This window comes from Stegastes partitus, unplaced genomic scaffold (genome assembly GCF_000690725.1).
Source record: "Stegastes partitus isolate 25-593 unplaced genomic scaffold, Stegastes_partitus-1.0.2 Scaffold418, whole genome shotgun sequence".
Lineage (NCBI taxonomy): Eukaryota > Metazoa > Chordata > Actinopteri > Pomacentridae > Stegastes > Stegastes partitus.
This window is the reverse complement of record NW_007578149.1, coordinates 27069-27938: the sequence shown is the minus strand read 5'-3', so window position 1 is coordinate 27938 and position 870 is coordinate 27069. Positions and strand designations below refer to the sequence as shown.

General features: G+C 52.9%; 1 protein-coding gene across 1 annotated transcript in view; it reads left to right on the top strand.

Moving 5' to 3' along the window:
* The window catches only part of prkcg (protein kinase C, gamma), a 37729-nt gene that overhangs the window by 35327 nt on the left and 1532 nt on the right, over positions 1 to 870 (top strand). The window contains exon 15 of the mRNA XM_008285836.1: positions 466 to 522. Within this exon, the coding sequence (XP_008284058.1) occupies positions 466 to 522 (57 nt within the window). The remainder of the gene's footprint in view (positions 1 to 465; positions 523 to 870) is intronic.

Below are 870 nucleotides of genomic sequence, written 5' to 3'. Positions count from 1 at the left end.
GTTTTCGTTTTTCTTTCTTCATTTGTCGGTCTCTCTAATTGTTTTCCTTCCTTCCTTCCTTCCTTCCTTCCTTCCTTCCTTCCTTCCTTCCTTCCTTCCTTCCTCCCTCCCTCCCTCCCTCCTCCTCTGTCTCCTTGCTCTCTGAGGACCGTAAACAGCATCTGTCTCTTCCTCCCACGCCGTCCCTCGTCTCTCTGCATGTTTTCACAGCATTTAGCCGTTTCATTCCCTTCCATTCCCTCTCCTCCTCCTCCTCCTCCTCCTCCTCCCTGTCCTTCATCCCCTCTGCCTCGGGGATCACATCGACCCGTCATAACAGACTGGACCTCCTGACCTCCGGGTCTCGCCCGCTCCTCCCATATGCAAATGCGTGTCATCATTAGCCCGTTAGCCGGCCGGCCGGCCGACGGCGAGGCGTTAGAGGGATGCTCGGGGGTTAGAGGCCAGGCCCATTAGCCAAATGAGATTCATATCATCCGGCAGAGCGGCTGTCGAGCGCCGTTGAGGAGCCGGAAAAGAGATGTGAGCGGCGTTCCTCCTGCAGCAGGTGTGGCTGTTTAGACAGAAGGAAGGTGTGGGTGAGACCAGAGAGGAACGGGGGAGGATTCCTCCACCAGCTCCTCACGGCGCCTACAAGACGAGTTCACCGCTGTTTGGAAGATTTCTTCTTTCATTGCTTCTCAAAATGTAACCGGGTCCATTTATTTTGGCTTTTTGACAAGAAAAAAACGTCTGTTTCATGTCAAAGTGAAAACGTAGTTCTACAAAGTTCATCAGTGAACTAAAGGAACAGAACCGTTTGTGGACCAGAGATCCTCTGAGTCAGTGACTGTGTCCTACAGTCCACATCCAGAACGTCTTCCACAGGAG